The sequence below is a fragment of the Staurois parvus genome, unplaced genomic scaffold (genome assembly GCF_062004578.1).
Source record: "Staurois parvus isolate SC_StPar_1 unplaced genomic scaffold, SC_StPar_1.0 ptg000682l, whole genome shotgun sequence".
Classification (NCBI taxonomy): Eukaryota; Metazoa; Chordata; class Amphibia; order Anura; family Ranidae; genus Staurois; species Staurois parvus.
Genome location: NW_028318478.1, coordinates 11,363,697 through 11,391,117, shown reverse-complemented (window position 1 = coordinate 11,391,117; position 27,421 = coordinate 11,363,697). Strand labels below are relative to the sequence as shown.

The 27,421-nt window shown below is 41.4% G+C and overlaps 1 protein-coding gene across 2 annotated transcripts in view; it reads right to left on the bottom strand.

The window, feature by feature from the left end:
- Positions 1–27,421, bottom strand: part of LRRC49 (leucine rich repeat containing 49) — a 159,016-nt gene that overhangs the window by 112,484 nt on the left and 19,111 nt on the right. Inside the window, exons 3-7 of one of the 2 annotated variants that reach the window (XM_089652471.1) lie at positions 26,016–26,100; positions 13,851–14,084; positions 13,656–13,764; positions 9,562–9,765; positions 6,072–6,138 (exon numbers count right to left, since the gene is read on the bottom strand). In XM_089652471.1, coding sequence (XP_089508597.1) covers positions 6,072–6,138; positions 9,562–9,765; positions 13,656–13,764; positions 13,851–14,084; positions 26,016–26,100 — 699 coding nt within the window. The remainder of the gene's footprint in view (positions 1–6,071; positions 6,139–9,561; positions 9,766–13,655; positions 13,765–13,850; positions 14,085–26,015; positions 26,101–27,421) is intronic. The other variant, XM_089652472.1, reaches the window with a different exon arrangement.

Here is a 27,421-nt window from a genome sequence, read left to right as displayed (position 1 = left end):
ACCACAACCTGAAAGCCATTTAAAAGCTACACCCAGTGCATGTGCCATAAAGAATAATGGCGGTCTGTAAATGCATGAAAAAAGGTGTGGCTGTAGATTTCCATCATTCTCCACCATGGTGCATTCACTGGTAGCATCTAAATTTGGCACAGCTAGAGTTTAGGTTGTGATGGATCTGGGCACACTGATCGAATCATAAGCAGGCATTTCAAACCATTAGAGCTTCAGACTTGGTATACACTTACTGTTATATAGGCCAGGGGAGGGCATTGAGGAGCTTAATATCTAAAGTGCTCTTGTCCATTAAGCCAGCCTTATACGTATGTGCAGAAATTCTGAAATTTAAATAGTTTCCTCGCTGAGTGTGACTGTCTGAGGTCTGTTCATATTTCTCTGATAGGAAAGGCATTTGCAATATATGCCACTGTTTACATCCCAACCAGGGATGCAGAAGTGGAGGCCATGAATCCCTAGAAGCCTGAGTGAAATCATGTGCTTGCCCTCTTAATTCCAAAACTGTCAAAAATGTTTATGTCGTATCTTGACTGCAATTTTACATTGCTTCCATATACTGTAATTGTTAACATACATAGATAACAATGCAGAAGACAGTATGGAAGCTGCATGACATGTAGGGACAGGTTATACCTTTGCTCATAAGCATCTTTGAGGCAGCTCAAGTCAGAAAAATAAAATTGAGCACATAAAGGGAATAGCAGTATGTTAGCTGTTTGGAGTGCTGCCTATTATTTATTTATAGAATAATTACATTGCCAAACTGCTGTATTTACAAATCTGGCTTAATCAATCAACGACCTGAGGTCTTTTTTTTTAAGCCAAAAGGGGGATTTTGCATTGAAATTCTACATCACAACCACAAGCCAAACGTTTAGCTCGTCGTGTCAAACCTGACACTATTAAAATTGCCACACTGCAAAGCTAAACATCACAGCTGGGGCATATGTACTCACCAAAGCAGCTGCCATGTTCATTTGGAGATTGGCAGTTGAAAAGGGTTAGAACTTGAATAAATTGCCTGTTTTGCTGCCCCTCTACTGCCTGTGTGAACCTAGCCAGGCTGTCAGAATATAAGTCAGAATATCTACTAAAGCAGTGCTCTCCAAACTGCGGCCTGCAGGACAAAAGCAGCCTTTTCCAAGCCTTTATCTGGCCCCTGGGGCGTTTTTATTCTCACAGATACAAGGCTCTAATCCTCCCACTGACACAAATGATGAGGCACCACACCTTCTACCGACACCAACAGTGGGGCATAGTACCTCCTAATGACACCAACAACGGGCACTATTCCTACCACTAACACCAACATTGGGGCACTATTCTTCCCATTGACACCAATGATGATGCACTATTCCGCCAAACAATACTAGCAATACCAGTGATGTATTTATGACTGACACCAACCAATTTTCTACTCTGACTGGCCAAAGTCCTTCTAAGGTCTGATGGATAGTAAATTGGCCCTTTGTTTAAAAAGTTTGGAGACCCCTATACTAAATAGTTAACTTGAAACTTGCTATTCATTTTATTTGCTACCTGAAAACATCCCTGTATCTGCTCCTGATGGCAAGTCTGTGGCTCTGACAAAAGTTAACAGAAGAAAAGGAAAAAAAAACAACTTGTTTGTGTATCTTACCTTTAAGCAAGTCTTTAATGAAATGTAAAGATTGGGATTCTCCCCATGTATGCAACATAACATTCATCAGAGTATGTCTGGTACATAGTGGGCACCACATGAACATCTATGTAGTCAAAAACAGAGCCTGCAAATCCACTATTGTGCCAAGTTATTTTAGAAACAAATCATGGCACTAAAATCACACATGTATTTATAGAGCTACTTTTTATAGTAGCTCACTGACAATAAATTGAGTCTAGTAAGTAATAAATGCCATTTTAGCTTTCAGGTTGAATTATTCTGAAACCATGATGTCCTTGTAGATGCCAGTCTATGCCAAAACACAAAATTTACACCCAAGGAAAGACACTACTGATAAATGAAGAATGTAATTCTATGGTCACAGCATGTACATTCATTTTAAAACTTGCTTGAAAAATCTCCTTTCATGTGAGTTCTGCCTGTCTGCTGGTCATCTCTTTCCACAACTTCTTGGATTCCCTGCATGCTTTGCAGCTTCTCCTCTGTTGCTTACCTACAATTTCTAAGTACTACATATCCCATGGTACCTTGCTGTCTGCAAACAGTGATTCCTGCACTGACTCCGCCTTAAAGTAGCAATAAACCCTTTTTTAATTTACAGTAATCACTTTCAAAGGAAACCTACAGAATGAAGTATTTTTTTCAAAATAGGTCTCTCAGTTTGTTGTCACAACAGCCAATTGCTTCTTAATGCCCTGGCTCGATGTTGCTTCCCTAGGCTTCTGGTTAGGAAGTGCAGATTGTAGACGTAACACAATGGTTATACGACTGTCCATGTTTGGAGTACATGGTCCCTCATTACCAATGTCATGCCCCATCCTAGGCTGAAGTGTGCACTGTAGATGTCAAATAATGGTGACATGACCACCCATGTCAAGACTACATGATCTTTTATCCCAAGTATCTTGATAACAAAGTGCATGCTTGCAGGCTGAAGCACACACGTAAAGGTGGCTACAGAAAGGCTCCAAGGGACAGTACAAAGTAGTATAGCTACCCTGAAGATGGAAACAGGGAAAAGAGAACTTCTAAGGCACAATATCCTAAATACAGGTGTAACATATAACATGTTCCAAAGGTGAACTTATCCTTAAATGTGATGGCCACTGGAAAGAATGCTCCTAAAATTAGTTGTCAGTGAGAAGAGACCCTCATTACACATAGCTAAAAATATACAGTTAGGTCCATATTTATTTTGACACAAGCACAAATTTAGTTTTTTCAGGTATTTACCAAAACATATTCAAGCTATAGTTACAGTATATAATGGATATGGGTTGAAAGTGCACACTCTCACATCCAAATTGGAGGAAGGGTTTAGGAATTACAGCTCTTAAGAGTAGCCATCCCCCCTTTTCAAGGGACCAAAAGTAATTGGACAATTGAATATAATCATAAATAAAATGTTCATTTTTAATATTTTGCTGATAATCCTTTACTGGCAATGACTGCCTGAAGTCTGGAACCCATTGACATTACCAAAGACTGGGTTTCCTCCTTTCTGATGCTTTGCCAGGTTCTAACTGAAGCTGTCTTCGGTTGTTCTTTGTTTGTGGGTCTTTCTGCCTTTAGTTTTGCCTTCAGCAAGTGAAATGCGTATATCTGTAAACACCGCAGAATTCATCTGGCTGTTTCTGTCTTCTGTCACATCATGAATAAACACCCATGACCCAGTGCCACTGGAAGCCATGCATGCCCATGCCATCCCACTGCCTCCACCATGTTTTACAGATGATGTTGTGTACTTTGGATCATGAGCCTTTCCAAGCCTTCCTCACACTTATTTTTTCCCGTCATTTTGGCACAGAATAATCTGAGTTTCATCTGTCCAAAGAATGCTTTTCCAAAACTGGTCTGGCTTTTTCAAATGTTTTTTGGCAAAGTCTACTCTGGCTTTTCTATTCTTCAGGCTTATAAATGGTTTGCATTGTGGTGAACCCTCTGTATTTGCTCTCGTGAAGTCTTCTCTTGATTGTAGACTTTGATAATGAGACGCTCACCTCCTGGAGAGTGTCCTTCCCTTGTCTGGATGTTGTGAATGGCTTTTCTTTACCATAGAGAGGATCCTGTAATCATCCACCACTGTTGTCTTTCATGGACGCCCATTTCTTTTTATTTACTGAGCTCACCAGTGCATTCTTCTTTCCTCAGAATGTACCAAGCTGTTGATTTGGCCACTCCTAATGTTGCTGCTATCTCTCTGATGGATTTGTTTTATTTTTGAAGCCTTACAATGGCCTGTTTCACTTGCATGGACAGCTCAGTTGAATGCATGATGTAGGTTTACAGCAATAAATTCCAAATGTAAATAACACACTTAGAATCAACTCCAGACCTTTTACCTGCTTAACTGATGAAGAAATAACGAAGGAGCAGCCCACACCTGGCCATGAAACAGCTTTTGATTCAACTGTCCAATTACTTTTGTTCCCTTGAAAAAGGGGGGCCGCTACTCCTAAGAGCTGTAATTTCTATACCCTTCCTCCAATTTAGATGCACATACCCTCAAATTAAACCTGAGAGTGTGCACTTTCAGCCCATATCCATTATATAACTATAGCTTGAATATGTTTTGGTAAATACCTGGAAAAAAACTAAAATTGTGCCTGTGTCCAAATATATCTGGACCTAACTGTAATTGTTTTCATTCATGGTTGCTTATCTGAAAGTCAGAAATTGCTCAAGGAACCCTTAACCTCTGGAAAAACCCTAGTGTTCCACAGAATCCTGGTTGACAAAAGGCCCTTATATAGCTTGCCTGTGAAGACTCCTTTTTATAATTTGTGTTCTGTTTCACTAATGTAACATCCCTGGTTATACTTGTTGCATTCAAGGTACAGCGTGTGTGTGTTATATGGCTACACAGTTTGCAGAGTTTATTGTTGCAAGGTTTTGTTCCCCTTTATTTGGGTCCCTGTAAGCAGAATGAGGATGCTTTGCACAGAACTCTAAAAATGTAAAGTTCTGCTCTTGCTGGTTGACAGATTTTCCTAGAAGATCTGATCTTGTGACTATAGAAGAAAGATCCTCTAACTCAGCATTCAGGAAGTAACAGGTGACTAGAAGGTGTAGGGAGTATGTAGAATCCATGTGTCTGATTTTAATAGAAAGAACTGCAAGAGGAGCTTAATTAAATCCTTAACTGACAAGACGTAGTCCTATATTTATCAAACATACCCTGCCTGTACACGGAGTTTCTTTACAAGTGAATTGGTTCTTTATAAATGATCCTTAAGAACAAGTGGTGCAGCAGCTTATCTGTTCCCCAATTCATTAATGGGTAAAGATATTAATAATAGTAGGAGAACACATTTAATTGTACCACTTTACATCAAGGTACACTCAGTAAGCCCATACTGAAAAGCACACACCTTAAAGATTGGCTGGGTCACAGTATACAGCAGGGTTTCTCAACTAGCGTTCCATGGAATCCGAAAGCTCCTCCAGAGGTTGCTGGAGGTTCCTTGAGCAATGAGCAATTTCTGCCTCTTAGATAAGTTCCCACTGATACTATTGATCTTTTTAGATATCTGTAAGGGGGTAATTCTTCTCAATAACCTCAAGTGTAAGGAACATTCTTCCCATGAACCATCACACTAATGTATTATGAGTTGTAGCTATAGTAATTTTTAGCAGGGGTTGCCTGAGACCAGAAAAGTTATTTTAAGGGTTCATCTGTGTTGAAAAGGTTGAGAAAGGCTGCTGTCTAGTGTACTGGAGCATTAAAGTCTAATTGTGTATAATGCCAGAATTGAGGTGTTGTCTTAGCAGATTCCTCAATTGCATCCCTGAATTTAGCAACATAAGCACATGGGGTATATACTCTAATACTGTCACCAGGTTAATGGAAAAGATTTACTACACAATGCATTTTATGTGACACAGCCAACCTTGAAGGTGAGTGCTCTGCAATCTTGGCATATTGAATGCACATTGATCTAAGGGGGTATGTTTGGGTATGTGTTCTACTGTTTGACAGGTCTAACTGACCAGGATAGAATTGATCTCCTCAACCAAAGTAGAGTTGCACTGTGAGGCATTGTGGTTGATTTACTAATACTGGAGAGTGCAAAATCTGGTGCATCTGTGCATGGTAGCCAATCAACTGCTAACTTCAGCTTGCTCAATTAAGCTTTGACAATAAAACCTGAGAGCGGATTGGTTTCTATACAGAGCTGCACCAGATTTTGCACTCTCCAGTTTTAGTAAATTTCCCCCTGTGTATTCCACTACGTTAATTTACCTTCAGCCGGTACTTAAAACTCAGTAAGAGTTCACAGGCTCTAGAACTTAATAATACTTTGGTGTCACTCAGAGAAGATACATAATTCGTTTGTAGGTCACCAAGACTGTAATAGCATCTGGCAGACATTCTTGACAGCTGAAACAATACCTGATTTCCATGCAAGTCCAAGACATCCAGATTTTTAAGATTTTCCAAATTTGTTATTTTCTGGATTCTGAAAAATAAAGTTATCACATTAGTTATGAACAAAAAATGAAAGCACCTGAAAATGCTCATATACACAGACATTTGTGTGTGTTTCCACTGTCTGCTTTTCCTGTACACTGTAGAGTAGAGCTCATTACTCCACATCACAAATCAGGACTGGCAAATTCACAATGACAGGGGATGTCTGAAGGACACTACACAGTTTTCAGTAGCCAAACCTTTAACAAGCACGTAAGTTCATCAAGTTACCATAATGTGACAGCCAAGAGCGTGAGTTGTTCCTAAGCATTTACTGCAGTTTTCTGTCCATAAAAAGAGCTTTTAAAATATACATTTACATTGAAATTATTTTCTTACATTGAGACATTTATTTTACTTGGCTTTGTTAATGCTGATAATTGTACACATGTGCCGTTCCCTTTCAACTCCATCACACATAAGGTTGGACAGCAACCAAGACGAAGGAATTTATATGCCAGGAACAACTGAATGATCAAAAAGGCGCCTGATTCTCATAAACACACCATCAAATATTAGTAATTATACAGAATATAAAACCAATATATAAGCAGATTTATGAATCACTTTCAGGATGACAATTTCATCTTGGAAACTTCTGCTATGAATATTTTCAAGAAGTATAACATTGTATTAATAAATGGCTGTAGAAAACATTTAATTTTGACTGAATTAACAATTTACTATGAAATGGATTCTGTCATTTTAAACATTTAAAAGTTCTACCTGATAACAGTAACCTGTAGGTTCCTATTATTACCTTTACTAGTCAGAAAACCTTTGATTGAGCTTTGGTTTAATTTCACTTTGCTAAAAGAGGCCTTAAAGTGGTTGTAAACCCTTCCATATAGGAAGAAGGGTCAGCCGCACACCGGAGGATTGTTCTTTGGATTCAACCCTTCCTTATAGCCAGTGGAGTGACTCACTTCGGGTGATACAAGTAGATTAAAGAAATCCTCCTACAGAAGTTTTACCTGTCTGTTTGCAGCTTTGTCTTCTCTACAGCTGTTCAAAGTACATAATTTATACAGCTTGTCTAAGATTTCGGAAAACAGGTGTGGGGAGCTGACGTTTTACTCTGCAGAGCTCTGAGAGGAGAGCTCTGAGGGCTGATTGGAGGGAAGAGACACCCTCCTTCCCCTTCACACAGCATGCAGGAATAAAGCTAAGGCTGTCAATCACAGGCTGTGTGCTAGAATTCCCTCCCGTTACCTTTTTTACCTCTTTGTGTCAGGAAAACCTTCCAGAAGTCATTAATATAGATAGAGGAAGGAGGCAGCAGGCAGAAATGACACTTAGTGCTCAGGATTGAGACGCACTATAGAGAGATATGCCTTGTTCATATTATTTCATGTCTGAGGTTTACAACCTCTTTAACTTCTGAGTTTGGGCACAACCACCTGCCCACCCTACCCAGTTTAGCACAAGTGTCCTTAATGTATATGTCTACATAAAATATTCATGTAGTTTTGAATAGAGCTGAGAAGGTTTAATACCCCATCAGCGGTTTACTGCTAAACAGGGACTCCCTTAGAGATATTTCCCTTATTTACTGTCACAGTGACAATGTTTTCACCAGACAGGAATTGAGAGAAAAACCACAACAGAGACAGCAATAAAAAGCTGACAGGGGGTCTAGCGTTCTCTCTAGTATCTTGTTGTGTTAATATATGTGAAATCACATATTAAATATATTGAATTTCAATTACTTCTAACCTGCTCCAATTAATGTGAACTGTCCTGAAGTTTGTAAACTTACTTTGTGTAGATCCCCACGCATATACTTTTCGAATCCCATGACACATATTCACTATACCCTGTGAATTGTATAGAGCCGCCTGCCTTCTGAACTGCGAGGAGGAGTTTCAGGAGGCACAATCAGTACAGAAAACACAGCTTGCAGGCAACAAGGTACCATGGGATATGTAGAACTTAGAAATCAAAATTAAACAGCAGAGGAGAGCTGCAAAGCATACAGGGAATTCAGAAAGTTATGGAAAGAGACAACCAGGAGACAGGCAGCGCTCACAACATAAAAGGAGAACCAACCCCTGGCAATCAGAGCTAACCCTAGCATCACGAGAGTCAAGACTCAAATTGTGTTCACAAATGATGACGTGTGTGATTTTAGAAGCATTCCCATGTCCATGAGCCTGTAAGTCGCACCAAACCCATACCACACTGCTCAGAAAATGTACAGGACTCTCTTTAAATTTGCACTGCGGGTGCACTGCATACTGTATATGTGAATGGTCACAATAGAACCCAAAGTTATTCTACATGTCATGCGAATCAATGCATTCTAAAATGCATCTGAATTTGCACATGTGTGAACTGGGGCTCATGCACATTCAATCCAGTTATCCATACCACTGGTTGACTTCTACCTTAGACTACTGAGAATCAAACTTACTCCTTACTCCTGACTACGCTTTTTCATTTTCAGTGAACTATTATTCTCTTTTGCAATCCCTCTCTTCTCTTTGACAAAGTTTGAAATTTCCAACTCTCAAATGGATAGGACGGGTTAACACCATAAAATTGACCATCCTCCCTAATTTCCTGTACTATTTCCAGACTTTTTCATCTGTGTGTAGACCTCTCTGTTCAACACAAGCCAGATTGTTAGACCGGCTTCTGTCAAAATATCCAGCTGGATAACCAGCATTTGATGAGCCACTGCAGCCAGCTGATCAGTATATTCTATCAGGGGAAGGAGTCCCTAATGTCAGAATACAAGAGCGCAAAGCACGGGAGAGATCCCTGCACCAACATCCCTTGTGTGGACGCATGAATCTGTGATTTTTTTATTTAGTTTAGCCCACTGATTGAATGAAAAAAAAACTCCTGTGTGTACCCAGCTTAAACAGAGGATCATGGTTCAGTCCAAAAGATCTAATGAGCTTCAGAAATTTTGATGGCATGCTATAGTGTTTACTCTGTCATTGTCAGCTGAAGCACAGGTTTCTAGATATCTTAAAATACTTGACTACTGCAATCTACAGTAATTAGTACAGCAACTGCTATCCTAGTAGTAAATGCTCTAGTGCCATACTGCTGGTTACCTTTCAGGCTATCCGTTGCAAGAGTCATACCCAGACTTCTCCAGGCCAACCTTAGAAGATAAGGGGTTAAAGGGTTTAGTTAGGCAAAGTGTTTGGCTATCCTCAAATCTTCAAGACTTGCTTACAAGTGGATCAGTTGTGCATGGGCAGCATGAGCTGAATGCCCACAGACAATACACCTCCTCAGGCCTGGGATAAAATATTCTTCTCTTTCCCGTTAAAAAAGAAAAAAAGTGTTTTAAATAGAATTAATGATTATCCAAATGTACAAAATAATTCATGTGCCAACTCTGCAGCTAAATATTGGTCTCCCATACAATAAATAGTATATTAAAATACAGCCACACCTGTTCTTTCCAAGCATAAGAACACGCAAAGATTTTATAGAGGAAAATCCACTTATTTCTTCTATTTGGTTATCATAGAGATCTAGAAATATGAGACGCTGAAGACATGAAAGGTTTTGGACTCTTGTTATAAAGTTGTGTTGCAAATATAATAACCGTAACTGCTCCTCGCCTTCAATTATAGGGAAAGCTGACAGTCGTAACCTGAAAGAAAACGGTAATGTAATTGATGTAAAACATGTACAGCACATCTGTTATAAAAAAAAAACTTCATGTAAGGTACAATTAAACTTCTGAAGAATTTACAATCAAAGTAAACTTGAATCAGTATCTTCTACAGAAATAGAAGGGATTTCTATCTTTTTTGAGACAGCCTGGCCAATACAGCTAGTATTTATCATCACTAGGGTTCAAATCTAGACTTTAGGTGTTAAGAAACACTAGGAACATGCTGCGGTTCCTGTGCGATTCACATTCCACTACTTATGGAAATGCACTGCAAACAAATCACATGGTACTTCTGTACCATGCGATCCAGTGCAGACAAATGCACTGCATTTGCGACCTGCATTTGTAGTGTTGTTACCTGTAGCCCTGACACCTGCTGCAGAACGCAAGGGCAGTGTGATTTGAATGCGGTGCAGGAAACCGGTACGGAATGTGGGTTTCCCTCACCATATTCTACTATAGTGTGAATGGACCCTTAAACCAAAGGGTAAAAGAGGCAAACAGTTTTGAGCTGCGGGAGAGTCATGCAGTCTCTCAATACATTTATCATAGCTTGATATAGGAAATACATGTCTAATTTTCTGTTTTAATGGTGTTTACTGATTTTTGTTTAGAAAAGAACAGACTGGATGCTGCAAAAGGTGAAAGGATGGTGGTGATATCAAATGAAATTATTGTGATTGAATCAAACTACTGTAAAAATGATCAAAAATAATAAGATATCCTGGCCTAAGGAGGAGTTAGATGGCCCTTATTCATTTTGTCTGTTTTTGGCTTTTGGCATTTTTTTCCACAGCCTGTAAACTCCCCAGCATGTTATCCTATGTATCCATGCACACATAGACTGTAATCAGTGTTTTTTTTAGCAGGGGTGTTTTTTGGCTGGAAAAAGCCCCCAGAACTATTGGGTTTCTAGAGGAGTTTTTTGGCTATAAAAATGCTCTAATGCTGAAAAACGCAGCAAAACACAGTAAACCATGGCAAACCGGCATTTTTTGACTTTTTTTGAGCAAAAAAATGTTTTTTTCTGATAAAAAAATGTGACTAATATGGCAAAACATCGCTAAACGCTAATGCAAAAAAAAAAAACAGAAAAACTCACGTTTTTAATGTGACTTTACACACCTAATGTTACCAGTGTTATTAAAATGCCCAGTGTGCATGGAGCCTTAGCAGTTTTGACATTCTATATTGTCTAAATGACAATTTACCAATGTCTATTTACTGAAAAGGATGCTTTCCAACTATGTTTTTAGTTGACTTGATAACAGTTTTTGCCATCTACCAATCGACTTCTGTACAACCAGCCTGTTTTTGCCCAAGCGATCAGTGCCGCTGGACAACAGCACTGATCATTGTATTCTGACAGCGTGGAAGTCTCCCTGCCATCAGAACACAATAGCACAGCACGAGTGACTCCTCATCCACCTTGAATTCATGGATGGGGGAATTGGATCATTTGTTTCTGCTCTTATCTACTGGTTGAAGAATAAAAAAAAAAAAAGGATGAATGTATGCGCTGCCTAAATAAACTACACAGAGTGAAGTTCTAGATGGTATTCCTATTACCTTTAGGGCAAGTATGAAAACACAACATTCTCGTCAAGCGAAAGGCAATTAATGTCTTACCAGAGGTTGTCCATATGGGTAACCTGATCTGCTTAACCACAGGCAACATTTTTTGTTTTGTAATTACTCTGCTGTGACTTGTCTTTCTAGACCAGTGGTCTCCAAACTGCGGCCCTTTGGTTGCTTTTATCTGGCCCTTGGGGCACCATTTCATCCTCTGACACCACCAATGGGGCATAATTCCCCCCCTGACACCAATGAATAGCAACTAGAAAAACCCTCTTTGAATGTGATTTTTAAGTGATCTACACATGATAAAGTTGTATGAAAACTTTATTATACAAATGAATAAATAAATAAAAATCTCACAACAATGATAAATGGTTATTCTAACAGCGGTCACATTCCCCATATACAATACACAAATGGAAAGACAATGTTGCCTGACTGGATAGCAGGGCACCTAACAACAGCTAGATTAACCGCTTATCATTCATGTGTGATTTTTTTTTTTTTTATTTCTTAGTATAATAAAGTTTTCATACAATTTTATAATGTGTAGATCACTTGTGCCATAAAATCCCATTCAAAGAGGGTTTATCTAGTTGCTATATACAGTTGGGGATGATGGCACTATCCAACACCACACCAATATCAACAGACACCAATGAAGGGGCACAAATCCTCCCAATGACACCAACGATGGGGCACTATTCCTCCCACTGACACCATCGATGGGACACAATTCCTCACTATGCCACCCAAAATGGGGTGCAATGACACCAATGATGGGTCACAATTCCTCCAAATGACACCAACAATGAGGCACAATTCCTTCCACTGACAACAACGATGGGGCGTTATTCCTCCCACTGACACCAATAACCACAGACCAGCCCCCTAAAATCTGAAAGACAGTAAACTGGCCCTTTGTTTAGAAAGTTTGGAGATCCCTGCTCTAAACCAACTTCCAGATTGTAAAATAAAATGTTTAAAAAGGATAAGAACACAAGATCATTCTTACCCAGTCTGGCTGATACCAGTCAAATTGGGAAAAGAAAATATGCCTATTGGCAATCTTAGACCCCTGCTTCATTCCCTTGAATCTGATCTTTGGGGAAGAATCAATTGACAAAGAAGATATTCCTGACCAGCTACTGTTACCTTGAATATGGCCAACATCAAGGGTGTCTTTTCAATGCATAAATGTGTGCACTTGGTTGACACAATCATCAATGTTTATTCACAACTGTTCTAAAATCTGTTTAAAAACTGAAATGATCTTCTGACCATTAGATCAGTGGGTTCTTTCTTTATTACTGCAATCATTGTGTTTATACAGAACCATGATATGATATGATATGATATTTGATATGATACAATGCATACATTTATATAGCACCAGCATATTATTAGAGATATTAACATTAGTCTCAGCCCTTGAAAAATCTTGCAATCTAATAGCTTCCCTCCATACTTAAATACCAAGTAAGACCACTTTGGGCATACAATAACGGATAAGATCAAATCTGGAAAATAAAGGAGATACTGCATAAAACTTGAGACCACAGATCAGACAGGCCAGCATCTTTAAAATGATGCCTATGCACTCGATACATACCATAAAGCATATACCAATCAGGCAGCTGGGGTTACCCCAATATTATTAAGGGTGAATTCACACTACAACACAGAGCAGCAGGAGCGATTCACTGATCCTGCCGTTCTGCGTCGTCATCTGCGCTAGGGGGCAGTATGGTACATGACTCAGTGCATCACACTGCTCCCTTTTTTTTGGTTTGTACAAGCTTTATTTAAAGCTTATAAAATGTACACTTCATTCACTGCAATGTCAGGCAGTGTTAAGCGCTGCCCGACATTGCAGTGCGATTGCATGTCTGCATTTTACAGCAGCACACTGCGCTGCAGTGTAAATGTAACACATAGGAAACAATTGTTTCCTGTCTGCCCCTGCGGTGACACACATTTTACCATGCAATAAAATACCTATCACCACATATAGTGTGAATACACTAAATAAACAAGGCAAAGGTGAAGAATTGTTGTATGTACAATATTGAAGAAGGATGAAAACCCGCTGCACATTTTGATACTTTCAGCTCTCATTGGGTCTAGTTCCCAAAAATAATGGTCATTATGGCAAATGCCATTCATTATAGCTTAGTGAAGTGATCTCTGTATCTATTAATCTCAGCTCTGAAAGACCATATAAAAGATGAGGTCAATGTGCCGTTTATAATGTAACATGACAAACCTGATTGCAAAATCTTGCTTACCGTTCTAAATTGAGCTTATCAGGACAGGCTGCCTTCTCTTCAGCAGTACGTCGCACAATAGGACATCCCGGATCTGATTTTGACAGACCTTTAATGAAGCTAAAATGGTCTATTTAAAAACAAAGAAACAGAGGGATATTAAGAAAAAAAAAAAAAATTAAAGATCTATTTGTGATCCTCCCCTTCCTAACATACCTAGCCTACCTTTTGAATGATGTGCATCCTCATTGTTGTTGTTTGGGCTGGCACAGTGGGAGACAGACCTGGATCTATTTTTTGTGGGAACATGGCCTGGGATATCTGCAAATGCACCCAGTGACAATGACTCCCTTCCATATCTGGGTACAGGGCCAAATACTTCTGTGACATTTGCTGTCAGTGGAATGTATGGCTGCTTATTACGTCCCATAGGACTTGAGACTCTTCCATCTGAAGGTATAGATAAGGTAAAATATGCAACAATCAAACAGGAGAAAATACACATGACATACTAATATAATAACAAAACACAGAAGGAAGCATATATACAAGAGGACGCATAGAAGAACAAATCGTACTGGCTCCCATGGGCAGCAAAACCTTTTCTTACAGATAATGTTGTTTAAAAAAACATGGTTTTATGAAATATAATTCAAAGAGCAACTGATCTCATTTGCCCAGAACAACAACAAAGGCTACAAACAGGGCCGGATTTCCCATTAGGCACTGTAGGCATGTGCCTACAGGCGCCATTTATAGAGGGGAGCCTGTCTGGAGAGAGAGAGACAGAGAGAGAGTGAATTTTGTGCCTTTCTCTCTCTCTCCACGGGTTCAGGGGAGCAAGCAACTGCAAGCAGTTTACTTAGGCTACTGCTCCAAGTTCCAACGGCTCCCAGGTGGTCTGAATGGCCTCTTCAGTATATTCACAAGGGACCAGGACCTGTAGCATGGAAGGACTTTTTTTCTTAAATCAGCTCGCAGTCAGATTTACACAAGCTGCGGGTGCTGATAAAATGATAGTTTTGGCTCACATTCTCTGCTAGCAGAGTGATATCACTCACAGCCACTTCTTCACTGCCTGCCTCTGTCAGTGAAGTGCTGAGGGAAAGGCGGGCTCAGGCTGAGAGGGAAGCAGTGGCAGGTTGGAAAATGGAATATGGCAGACATCACATCATCAGCGTAGTGGGCAGAGGCAGCTGTCAGTGTGAAGTGAACACACAGCCATAGGAGTATACTGACTGAGAGATCCTCCATCCAGCAAAGTTTGTGTACCTTGCGCCAATGCAATGCCCTGGCTGATGCCCATGATGAATTAGGACCCTTTCACACTAGCGCCCCATAAGGCAAGGAGACCTCTGTAGACCTGGATGTAAAGGGGAACTCTGATGCAATAGGAAACACTGCAGAACCTGATGTAAAGGGGAACGCTGCTGGCTGCGATGTAAGGGGGGGGGGGGGGGCTTTGGTGACTAGAGACCACTTTACATCAGAGTTCCCCTTCTTTACACCATGGTCTGCAGTGTTCCCCTTACATCAAAGTTCCCCTTTACATCAGTTAAGTCAGGGGGAACCCTGCAGATTCTGATGTATTGTAAACTCTGTGGACTCAGTGCAATGGGAATTATGGGGATTTTTGTGTACGGGGGGGATCTGATGACCAGAGACCCCTTTACATCAGAGTTCCCCTTTACATCGCAGTCTGCAGTGTTCTCCTTTACATCAGAGTCCGCAGAATTCCCCCATACACATATAACATTTTTATATAAAAATATAATATTAAGAGGAGAAAAGTCGGTTTCAGCTCAGAATTCTTTGCCTATGAGCTCCCGAAATGTAGATCCGGCCCTGCCTACAAACTATAAAAATGCTCATCTGATTGACTGCTATGGGTTAGTGAATTTCAGTGCCATCTGTACCATGCTGTTAAGCTCTTAGTTCCATAACTTTAATTAAATACATATAACAATAGTGACTCATATTAAACAGGTCCGTTAACCACACGCTCTGATTTATACAGGTCAGCTTGATCTCTTAAAACACACTTTTTTGCTCAGCGATAAATTTAATCACAAGAAAGCCACACTTAATGTAATATATGAGAATGATGTAGAAACACACATTTATCATAGCTGAATTTATTGCCAAGAATCAATATTTCATTTCTACTCTTGGGAATAGAATTAAAAAAAAAAAAGAAGCTTACCACCAATGCAGGACCATAAGGCAGCAACACTCCTTAGATGGAAGTAGGTATCTTTCAGTTGTTACTAATCGTCAGTGTAAAATAATCTCTACAATTGATGGAAGCTACATAAACATGAAAAAAATATATTTGCAATCTTTCCCTTCCTAACATACCTAGCCTACCTTTTCAGTGGTGATATCCTCATTATTTTTGTGTGGGCTGGCACAGTGGGAGACTGACCTGGACCTGTTTTTTTGTGGGAACATGGCCTGTAATATCAGCAAATATTCTGGGCAAATAGACCATTTAAAGTGCATCTCTAGGCAAAAGTGATTTTTTTAGGTTTGGTTAGAGTGGGAAAGGGTTAGACCCTCTGTCAGGTTTGTATTGCTGTCTTTGTGTTCATTGGGGTGATTCACTCCTCTGTATCAAGGACCATTACCACTGAGAAAGAGAGGAGAAATCCAAAATGTTAGAGTTGTCCCCAGGGGCGGACTGACAACTCATGGGGCCCCCGGGCAATAGGGGATCATGGGGCCCCTGTGTCCTTGCCCAAACTCAAAAAAGCCTATGAAAAAGATACCAGGGGCATCTCATTAGGCCCCCTACTGACCCGGGCCCTCGGGCAGTGCCCGAGTTTCCAAATGGTCAGTCAGCCCCTGGTTGTCCCCAGAACAAGAGGTAAGGGGAAATCTTCCAAAAGGGATTCCTTTTCCAGGTCTAAGAGGAGAATGTCCTTTACTTTGGGAGACACATCTACAAATGTTAATGGAGCCTTAGCAGTGTCCTGAAAAACCTACCTTTTGTTTTAAATTCTTCATGAAAAATAAATAAAAGTATAGGATAAGCAGCATCAGTGTTGGGATGCGGCTGTGCCCTGCTGGTTTTAAGACTGATCACTCAGTTCTCAGTCTGCTCTGAGTGCTCTAAGTGGAGAGCAGTGATTGTCGTTCACTGCTCTCTGCTCTGCTCCTCCACCAATCACTTGAGCACTGGCTTGGGAAGGAGGCAGGAACACCTGGCTCCAGCTCTCCACCATATGCCAAGAGGCAAAGCCAGCTGTCAGTCAAGCAGCCAGGTGGATCCCGACCATATTGATGGAATCCTTCCAGAGCGTGGCTTGGCCTTGTCCTTTCAGTCGACAGACCACTATCAGCTGACTTTGGGTCACAAGAGAACAAAAGTAAGTGTACTCCTGTGACCCAAAAGAGCACTATAGTCAAAAATACTTTGGCCATAATTCGCTTTTAAAGGCTCAGTTCACTTTTAAAAATAAATAAATGCACATTTTTTGCAGGTAAAAAAAAATATGCATTTACTACTTTTTTTTTTTTTTGCAGGAGCCTATAAAGCATTGCATCTGTGATTGGAAAATCATGAGTGCAATGCAGGATCCTGAATACTGTCCGTGTAAGCTGTCTGTCCATACCTCATAGGGGCAGGCAGTTACAGAATAACAGAAGGAATCAATGGATTACTAGAGCGCTCACCAACGCCCTTGAAGTCCATTGACAACTACAAGCCGTCAGCCACAAAGGCCGTCAGTACTTGTAGGCATTCAATCACAGAATTGAATGAATGACGTGGTCGTGTAGGCAGAGCCCTGCACGGACCACGCTTTTTTTGAAATTGTGACAGGGGGTGCGGGGAGAAGATGCCCAGCCTACTGTCACAGGGGGGCAGGGGCACAGGGGTCGCAATTGCAACCCGGTCCCAGGCTGCAGGTGGCCAGTGCCCTCCTGATGCCGCTGAATGCCTGTGGGAGGGAGAGGAGAACTAGAGGCATTCAGTGGCTACAGGAGGAACATGAAGAGATGGATTCCTCTGTATTCAGCCACCTCCACCACTCCTCCTATCCAGCTTCTTTCAGCTGCACTCCCTTGCTCCTCCCCCCCCCATCCCCAGTGACTGCAGCCTATAGGGAGTTGAAAGAGTTAGCGCTGACAGTTCTCCCCTCCACTTCCTGCACTGATCAGAGAGAGCTGCTTCTGCTCCTCCTCCTCCCACCCTTCCTCTGCTCCTGTGTCTGCCCTACCCACACTGCATGAGCAGGAAGTTTGAACCCCAGGCAGAAGAGGAAAGGTGCAGCCTGCAGATTGATCCTTGCACTGCGAGTGAAGTCTCCCCCCTCCTTTTTCTCTCCTGCCTCCTAGTAAGTACTGTAATGTAAGAGGGACGCTTTCTTTCTTTTCTTCTCTCTTTTTTCTTTCCTTTCCTTCCTTCCTTTTTAGATCCCTGATAGCGCACCTAAGCCCCCCAACAGGGCCCCTAAAAAAATTGTAAAAAATAATATTTAAAAAAAAAAATTAAAAAACTACTGACACCACTGGCAGAACTACCAGGGTCACAAAAGACCGGGCCCTGGCGTTCCGTCGCTGGGCTCAGAGGGCAGGGCTCCGGCCATGGGTCAGGGAGGCCCTTCATGGTTTCTTGCACCGGGACCCTGAAGGTTCTAGTTATGCCACTGCAGTGTGAGATCATCTGAGGCACTGCAGACTGAGGCTGCCTGTAACTACTGATCTCACAAGATTTGATGTGGTCACTACTGTGCTGCTCGCTGTTCTCCTTCCTGGAAGAGAAACTGTACTGTACAGTACATGAATCTTGCTGCTTCCACATCATCCATTTTGTTCATCTGTGCTTTCTGCACCTATCCTGCTGCTTCTTTATCATTACCTCACCAGTCATCAGGGAGGATGCCTGCCTCCACAAAGAGAAACAATGTAAAACAAGGCATATAAAGGCAGTGACTGGGAAATGATCAGCTGCACGGAGCGCCATGTTTGACTCTGCTCTTTGTTTGTATTATCAGGCACAGCTTCCACATTTCAGGTCCTTTTAAAAGTGTAAGTGAAAGCAAATGGATATTTTCTCTGCCCATGCCCCTATCCCCCCATCATTAGTGCTCGATATGACTCAAGGCCTCACTGCTGGGCAAGCCTGAGGGGCAACATCTGGAATTTGATCTTTCACTCTGTTTACCTTTTATGCAAGAACGCTTGGATTTTGTGTTCTCCCCACCAATTCCCTTGATAGATGGGTGGGCTTCTTCATTTTCCATGCCCTTGCTGCCTGCAACAAGTTGCTAATATGCTTTTAAATGTGGGGTTGTTTCTACTGGATCCAGTCTCCATCTTGATAGACTAGTCCATTATTACTATACATTGACTATTTGCACAATCGGTGGACCAGAAGGGATATTGTGCTCATTAACGTTGAGTTGTTTTCTCTGTGGGCAAGCTTTGAATGTTACAACTGTTCTTAAGGTTCTTTCCCAGAGGCAGGGGTCTGGACACCTACGCTGATCGTTTTAGGTGGCCAGTTGGTTCCCCAACTCTTGTTACTGATGGCCAGTAATTTTTAGCGAGCCTATCTTACACATATGAGGATAAACCTCAGTACAACTGTCTTAATTATCCCACACATCCATTATGAAACCTTTTCCAATACATATCTCATTTTTTAGACCCTTTCTTCACTTAGTATTGCAATATACTCTGTAACGCAGTGGCTACCCTGGGGTCCCACATAATTATTCTATATGTAATCTTGGCTGATCTCTGCAACCCCCCTCCCATCTAGTCAGCTCCCTTATTTGGGACCTTTTGGACTCAAGGAAGTCTTTTACATTCTTTACTCCTCTGAGGGGTGTTTGTTTTTCATCCTCTTACCTACCTACGTTCCTTACCGTGGCACCTTCTCTACACCCCCTCCCCTATCCTGTCTTTCATACCTATCCCCATGTTCCCTTCTTACCATGAGACCTTATCCCTTAATCTTACCCATAGGAAGAAAAATATATTTGAAATATATTTTAAAAATATTCTTCTCAAATATATTGACATATACAGTTGTGTTCAAAATAATAGCAGTCAGACATCACTAACCTGATCAATCACTGTTTTTGGTAGAAATGATATTTCTACATGGCAAATAATTTACTAGCAGGTGTAGTAGAGTAATAGAAATTCAACAGACCCAACAGTCATGACATGCATGCTGCTGATTCTGTGTATTTGAATCACTAATTGAAAGGGGCATGTTCAAAATAATAGCAATGTGGAGTTCTATTAGTGAGGTCATTCATTCTTTGAAAAACAGGTGGCAATTATTGCCCTTATTTAAGGAAGGAAGGCAGCAAATGTTGTACATGCTGGTTACAGTGCATTTCTCTCTGAAATTCTGAGGAAAATGGGTCGTTCCAGACATTGTTCAGAAGAACAGCGTACCTTGATTAAAAAGTTGATTGGAGAGGGGAAAACATATAAAGAAGTGCAGAAAATGATAGGCTGCTCAGCTAAAATGATAGCAAATGCTTTAAAATGGCAACCAAAACCTCAAAGACGTGGAAGAAACCGAAAAAATACCATTCAAATGGATAGAAGAATAGCCAAAATGGCAAAGACTCAGCCAACAATCAGCTCCAGGAAGATCAAAGAAGGTCTAAAGTTACCTGTGAGTACTGTTACAATTAGAAGACGCCTACGTGAAGCCAAGCTATCTGCAAGAAGCCCCCACAAAGTCCCACTGTTGAAAAAAAGACATGTGCTGAAGAGGTTACAATTTGCCAAAGAGCACATTGGCTGGCCTAAAGAGAAATGGCGCAACATTTTGCGGACTGATGAAAGTAAGATTGTTCTTTTTGGGTCTAGTGGCCGGAGACAGTTTGTCAGACGACCCCCAAACACTGAATTCAAGCCACAGTACACTGTGAAGACAGTGAAGCATGGTGGTGCAAGCATCATGATATGGGGATGTTTCTCATACTACGGTGTTGGGCCTATTTATCGCATACCAGGGATCATGGATCAGTTTGAATACATCAGAATACTTGAAGAGGTCATGCTGCCTTATGCTGAAGAGGAAATGCCCTTGTAATGGGTGTTCCAACAAGACAACGACCCCAAACACACCAGTAAACGTGCAACATCTTGGTTCCAGACCAACAAGATTGACGTTATGGAGTGGCCAGCCCAATCCCCGGATCTTAATCCAATAGGAAACTTGTGGGGTGACATCGAAAATGCAGTTTCTGAGGCAAAACCAAGAAATAGAGAAGAACTGTGGAATGTATTCCAATCATCCTGGGCTGGAATACCTGTTCACAGGTGCCAGAAGTTGGGTGACTCCATGCAACACAGATGTACAGCAGTTCTCAGAAACAGTGCTTATACAACTAAATATTCATTAAGTGATTCAAAGGAATGCAAAATCTTCAAACATTTTTCAGTTTATATAGTGAATGTTTGAGTTTGTAAAGAAGAATACAAACACTGCTATTTTTTTGAACAGTCTAATATTCACTTTTCTTCAATTTTTTTTAGAGGAACAACACAAATTTGATATATTTTTCTTCATGTTTCGATATGGAATAGAATGTGTAGTGTTCCCAATGCATTTGTGTGTATGGAAATAAAAGCTATTAGAAGGATTTTCAGGTTTATAAACTTTTTTCAACACACTGCTATTATTTTGAACACAACTGTATTTGAAATGCTACAATTTTGGCCTTATTCAATATATTTCAATAAATATATATATACACTGTATGTTGAAATTCATTTTTATTACAAAATATATGAAAAATATTTTTAAATATACATATATATATATTTTTTTTAAATATATTTTTTAAATATATCCTTTAGATTTTTTTTAACATATAAAAAAGTAATTTTAACATATTTTTACATATATTTGTAAATGCTTTTCAAAAATGTAGATTTGTATTTTTAAAGACATACAGTATATTTGAAATGTATTTTTAGCAATATTTTTCATATATTTTGTAATAAAAACTAATTTGAACATGCAGTATATATGTATATATATATATATATATATATATATATATATACACACACACACATACGTGAAACTCGAAAAATTAGAATATCGTGCAAAAGTTCATTTATTTCAGTAATGTAACTTAAAAGGTGAAACTAATATATGAGATAGACTCATTACATGCAAAGCAAGATAGTTCAAGCCGTGATTTGTTATAATTGTGACGATTATGGCTTACAGCTCATGAAAACCCCAAATCCACAATCTCAGAAAATTAGAATATTGTGAAAAGGTGCAATATTCTCGGCTCAAAGTGTCCCACTCTAATCAGCTAATTAACCACTTGCCTACCAGGCACTTATACCCCCTTCCTTACCAGGCCAATTTTCAGCTTTCAGCGCTGCCGCACTTTGATTGACAATTGCGCGGTCATGCAACATTGTACCCATATGAAATTTTGATCATTTTTTTCTCACAAATAGAGCTTTCTTTTGGTGGTATTTAATCGCCACTGGGCGCTTTACTTTTTGCGCTATAAATTAAAAAAGTGCAAAAAATTTGAAAAAAAAAAAAAGTTTCTTTGTTTCTATTATAAAATTTTTCAAACAGGTATTTTTTCTCCTTCACTGATGTGCGTTGATGAGGCAGCACTGATGGGCACTGATAGGCGGCACTGATAGGCAGCACTAAAGGGCACTGATAGGCAGTACTAATGAGGTGGCATGGATAGGCGGCACTGATAGGCAGCACTAATGAGGTGTCACGGATAGGCGGCACTAATATGCAGCACTGATAGGCGGCACTGATAGGTGACACTGATGATGGGTACTGATAGATGGCACTGACTGGCATCACTGCTGGGCACTGACTGGCGGCACTGACTGGCACAACCGCTGGGCACTGACTGGTGGCACTGACTGGCAGCACTGCTAGGCTGCACTGGTGGGTGGCACTGGTGGGCAGCACTGGTGGGTGGGCACAGGTGGGTGGCACTGGTGGGCACAGGTGGGTGGGCACAGGTGGGTGGCACTGCTGGGCACAGGTAGGTGGCACTTCTGGGCACAGGTAGGTGGCACTGCAGAGTGGCACAGGTGGGTGCACTGCTGGGCACAGGTGGGTGCACTGCTGGGCACAGGTGGGCGGAGCTAGTGGGCGCACTGCTGGGCACAGGTGGGCGGAACTTGTGGGTGGCACTGCTGGGCACCGATCATCAGGGCACTGATCATCAGTGGCCCTGATGATCGGTGCCGATCCTCGCTCTGACAACTGCCGGTTCTCGGCAGTACTTTCCTCACGATCTGACAGCGTGAGGAAAGTGCAGCCAAGAACCGTCACTTGCATTTCCCTGTGATCAGCGTGTCATTGGACACCGCTGATCACGTGGTAAAAGGCCGGTATGATTGGCCTTTTACCACATCTCGTGATCAGCTGTGTCCGTAGGACACAGCGATCACGGAGATCGCCGGGTGCGCGCCCCAGCGCATTCTGGGGGGACGTCATATGATGTCCACCCAGAACTGGTCGGCCGCAGTGAAGCCGTCATTCGGCTATCTGCGGTCGGCAACTAGTTAAGCCATAACACCTGCAAAGGGTTCCTGAGCCTTTAAATGGTCTCTCAGTCTGGTTCAGTAAAAATCACAATCATGGGAAAGACTGCTGACCTGACAGTTGTGCAGAAAACCATCACTGACACCCTCCATAAGGAGGGAAAGCCTCAAAAGGTAATTGCAAAAGAAGGTGGATGTTCCCAAAGTGCTGTATCAAAGCACGTTAATAGAAAGTTATGTGGAAGGGAAAAGTGTGGAAGAAAAAGGTGCACAAGTAGCAGGAATGACCTTTTAAGTTGCATTACTGAAATAAATTAACTTTTGCACGATATTCTAATTTTTTTTGTTTCACCTGTATATATATATATATCTTTTTTTTTTCTTTAATGAAATATATTGAATATGTTCTAATCCCTCTCCACTCTATACAAAAGCATAAAAAGTTGCCTTTGCTTATACTTTAAAAAACATCTTGCTGAAAGCATCTGCGCATGAGAAGACCTAGACTGACGTGTTCTTGCAAAAAAAGGTCACCAAGAACTTAACCCTTTTGCTGCCAGAGCTGTGTGTGTGTGTTTGGGGGGGGGGGGGGGGTTGGGTTCAAACGTTTAAAAAAATAATTTCCTGGAGAATAAAATAGTGACAGTTCCTCGTACGATATTTGCACAAATGTTCAGTTGAAAAAAAAACAAAACAAAATAAATTTCATTTTAGGGAACACAAACTCAACATGTTACCCAGTTTTTGATAAATAATAAAATTTGATGTTGCTGTAAGTAAATAGCTACCCAATATGTCAAAATGACGACAAGCTTCAGTACCCTGGAGTTGCGGAGTTTCTATGTGATTGGGTTTAGCATTATTTATTGACACTGGTTTTCACCAAAACTTCACTTACCGTATTTTTTGCTCCATAAGACGCACTTTTCCACCCCAAAAAATGGGGGAAAATGTCTGTGCGTCTTATGGAGCGAAAATGGAGCAGCCGGCCCGGTATTCCCGCCAGGTTAGAATACTGTGCCGGCCGCTCAGCTCTACTATGAAGAAGAACCCGCTCCTCCATGCTACCTGTTCCTAAGTTCAGCGGTGTCCTCCTTCCATCGGCCGTCTTCTCTCCCTGGTGCCGGCATCTTCAGTGTGGACACCTGGCTGTGACAGCTTGCGGCTTCACAGCCGGGTGCCCACTGCGCATGCGTGAGAAGCTCTGCGCTTTGTGAATGGCCCCGTAGTCTTGTGGGACCTGTCACGTGTCCCACAAGACTACAAGGGCAGAGGGGGGGGGGGGGACAACTCCATGGAAGTGGGAGCTGGTACCTGTCAAATTCGGGTCCGCAGTCTCTGGTCATCTCCTGTACTGTGTCCGCAGTCTCTGGTCATCTCCTGTACTGTGTCCGCAGTCTCTGGTCATCTCCTGTACTATGTCTGCAGTCTCTGGTCATCCCCTGTACTGTGTCCGCAGTCTCTGGTCATCTCCTGTACTGTGTCCGCAGTCTCTGGTCATCTCCTGTACTATGTCTGCAGTCTCTGGTCATCCCCTGTACTGTGTCCGCAGTCTCTGGTCATCTCCTGTACTGTGTCCGCAGTCTCTGGTCATCTCCTGTACTGTGTCCGCAGTCTCTGGTCATCTCCTGTACTGTGTCCGCAGTCTCTGGTCATCTCCTGTACTGTGTCTGCAGTCTCTGGTCATCTCCTGTACTATGTTTGCAGTCTCTGGTCATCCCCTGTAGTATGTCTGCAGTCTCTGGTCATCTCTTTTAGTATGTCTGCAGTCTCTGGTCATTTCCTGTACTATGTCTGCAGTCCATTGGTTCAGAATTTTTTTTTTTCTTGTTCTCTTCTTCTAAAATCTAGGTGTGTCTTATGGAACAAAAATACGGTATATCACACAGGGGATGAAAAGTTCCCTATGTAACAAACTCATTGTGACAGGTTCTTGTTAATAAGACATCAGGGGTCTTTTAGACCCTTGATGTTTCACCTGCCTTCTATTGAAAGTAATGGAGCACAGATGGCGCTCCATTAGCTTTTCCCTGGCCGCAGTTAAGTGACAACAGAATTCGGAAGTGACGTTATACACACAGGTAGAGAAGAACAGTAGATGTTTGCTGATATTTGTTGGTCCCTCTCCCTTCCACCTAGCAACACCCGCCATGCAGGTCCCAGAAACGTAGTGAAAGAGCGAAGCCTGAGAAGCATCGCGGGGGGGGGGGGGAAGGGGAAGTTCAGCTGGCCACACATGGATAGAAACTCAGCCGAATCAGCAGGAATCGGCCAAATTTTGATCCACGTATGGCCACTGTGGTTGAACAGAAATTGATCTTCTGATCGACTTCTGTTCCACCTCCCTGGCAGTATTATCTCGTTTGATCAGGGCTGCAGGCTTTAGGCTGCAACGCTGATCTGTGTATTTTGACAGCAGGGGGAGTTTCTCCGCTGTCAGTATACAATGACACAGTGGAAAGAATTCCCCCATCCCCATCAAATGTGTGGACTGGGGAATCGGCTTAGTGTTTTTTTTTTGTTCATCCCGCTGGTTGAACGAAAAAACTGACCCATGTACGTCCAGCTTTACAGTCTGGGGGTTACAGAAAGCAGACAGCTGGCTTGTAAAGTGTGCGTAAAACCCCCACTGTCACCAACGTATGACATACAGGGATGGAAGTAAAAGGGCTGAACAAGAACTGCTACACTGTACAGTGGTCCTTTAGAGCCACCTGAAGGCCAAAAGTGTTGTAGTATCTAAAGCCCATAGTCCTTTCCCAACTGGTATAAAAATATAAAGATAAATCATATAACAGCTGTTATGGAAAATAAATAATATTCTAAACCATGTTCATGCTAAGTAGCAGCACCAACTCATACCTGGCCTCCCAGTAATGCTCCTTTCATGGTCATGCTGAGAAAGCTTGTTAAGAGATGCGGTATCCTTACTTAACCTGAAATCAAACTAAATGATAGAAAACACATTCAATAAACAACAGACAATTCCATTTAGTGTTCTGTACTACAAAAGAACATTTTCTCACATTTTAGAAGCATTCCTGGGGCTTGTCAGATAACACTGCTTATTGTATCTGACATTTTGCAAGGGTAAAAATGGCATAAATGCTCATTAGAGACGTTACTGCACACCTTGGCAATATCAGAACCCTGGATTACTCTTTTATATTCGTCCCCCCAACCATGACATTTATTATTAATGCATGATGGCTGACTGAGAGCTATTCAAGGTAACTTGTATATAGCTGTAGAAAAAAACAGGACAATAATCAGTAGTGCCGATTGAATTTAATTAAATGTTTAACTTTAATAGATGAATTTGCAACCTTTGGGGTCCAGACAAAAATATTGCAATAAGACTCCCTTTCTTAAAGTGACACTAAACCATATTAAAAAAAAAAAATTCCATACACATTCACTATTAAATGACCCTCTATTTTTCATTAAATTGCTTCCTATTGTGTTTTTCTGCCTACTTGTAATGTCCTCTGTGATCTCCCAAACTTCTCCTTCCCCCTCTCACTTCCATTTATTTGGAACATGCAGTGCACATTAGTTGTGGTCACATGCACAGCTCTCTTTATAGTACACATCCCAATGTCCATCTCGGGAGTCAGCAAGAGAGGGTGGCTATATTCCTACATACACCAGGAGCATGGTGAACACTTGAAGACACCCCCGAACAAGAAAACAAAATGAAAGATTTGGAGGAGGTTGAGGCTCCGTTCACACCTTGACAGTTTGAATCGCGGGAAGAATCACCGCAATTCTGCCCACAATTTCAAAATGCAACAGAGACAAATCGCACAATGCAAATTTCAGATGCCATTAATTTTAATAACACCTATAAGGTGGCAGACCAGATCGTGTGAAGCTTGTCGGCAAAAAAGGAGCAGGAACTCCTTTTGGGCGACAAGCTTTGGGCGATGTGGTTTGCCATGATTCATTGCATGACAATCGCGGCAGAGCTACACAGTGTTTTTAGGTGCTATTATAATGAATGGCATCTGAAATGCGCATTGTGTGATTTGTCTCTGTAGCAGAGTGTTTTGAAATCACAGGCAGAACTGCGGCGATTCTGTCCCCAATTCAAAACGCCCAAGTGTGAATGGAGCCTGAGAACAGTAAAATTCAGTAGATTGTAAAGAGGAGCTCCATCCAAAAGAGTGGGTACCCAAATTTAGGCGATCGGACGTGGAATGTGTCCTTCCTCCCTCCCTCCCTGTAGTCTTTTTGGACACGTGACAGGTCCCAGAAGACTACAGGAC